Source organism: Gavialis gangeticus, unplaced genomic scaffold (genome assembly GCF_001723915.1).
Source record: "Gavialis gangeticus isolate Ggan-Ray unplaced genomic scaffold, GavGan_comp1, whole genome shotgun sequence".
NCBI classification, from domain to species: Eukaryota; Metazoa; Chordata; order Crocodylia; family Gavialidae; genus Gavialis; species Gavialis gangeticus.
Window position 1 is genome coordinate 38,532,265 of NW_017729033.1, and position 906 is coordinate 38,533,170.

At 44.8% G+C, this 906-nt stretch overlaps 1 protein-coding gene across 11 annotated transcripts in view; it reads right to left on the reverse strand.

The window, feature by feature from the left end:
- LDB2 (LIM domain binding 2) overlaps nucleotides 1-836 on the reverse strand; it is a 441,581-nt gene extending 440,745 nt beyond the window's left edge. For all 11 annotated transcript variants that reach the window (XM_019526120.1, XM_019526114.1, XM_019526112.1 and 8 more), the window contains exon 1: nucleotides 462-836. In XM_019526120.1, the coding sequence (XP_019381665.1) occupies nucleotides 462-593 (132 nt within the window). In that variant the 5' untranslated portion in view covers nucleotides 594-836. The remainder of the gene's footprint in view (nucleotides 1-461) is intronic.
- Nucleotides 837-906: the final 70 nt, after the last annotated feature.

Here is a 906-nt window from a genome sequence, read left to right on the forward strand (position 1 = left end):
TAAGTTTTAAAAACTCTGCTTCTGTTTGCTCCTATCATTCATATTTAATTTTAATGACTCTGAAAAACAAATACAGGTCATGGTTCAGCTCCTTCTAAAAGAGGAATATTTCTGGATTCATTTAGTGCAAATGATCAAGCAATACCTTATAATATTATAGCTGCAAATGCCATCAGGACAGATACTGAGCAAACAACACACTAAAGGAAAGGAAATTTCCCTCAGATTGGCATCATAATCAACCCTGAAGTGCTGTACTGTAATTTCAAGATTTCAGCTGGTATCTACTCAAAGAGTTGCTCTGCGTGGAAATATAATGAGGGATTACCCAATTAAACTACTAAATTAATTAGGGTGTTTATTCCTCTATATATTGCACTGTCTAATGGGACGCTTCAGATGGAATTCAGCCTGAAACCTAGCACAGTCCATGCACAGTAAAACAAGGTTGAGGGACTTACCTCTGTACGAGACTGCAGCCTCTTGTTCATTTCATATATTCGGTACTCTGGTTGCACCATGTATGGTGTATGTCTCCTATAAAATGGGCCAAAAGGAGAAGAATAGAAAGGGTCATGTGGTGTGCTGGACATCTTGCCTGCTTGCAGAGAATCAAGCTACACAGAGTATCATCAACATCCATACAGAGCACATGGGCTGTGTGTTCCTCACAGTACAAAGTAGCAGCATGCGCGCACACACACGCACACACACGCACACAGAGCGAACACACTGGCTGGGAACTGCTGTTGGAGCCCTCTATAGCAAGAGAGGGGGGGAGAGGGAGCGGGAGAGGGAGAGAGCATGAGAGAGAGAGAGAGAGAGAGAGAGAGAGAGAGAGAGGGAGAGCTGGCACACTCGCAGTGCGGGAGCTGCTTGGGCAGCAGGGCTGGGGAAGCCGGGAGC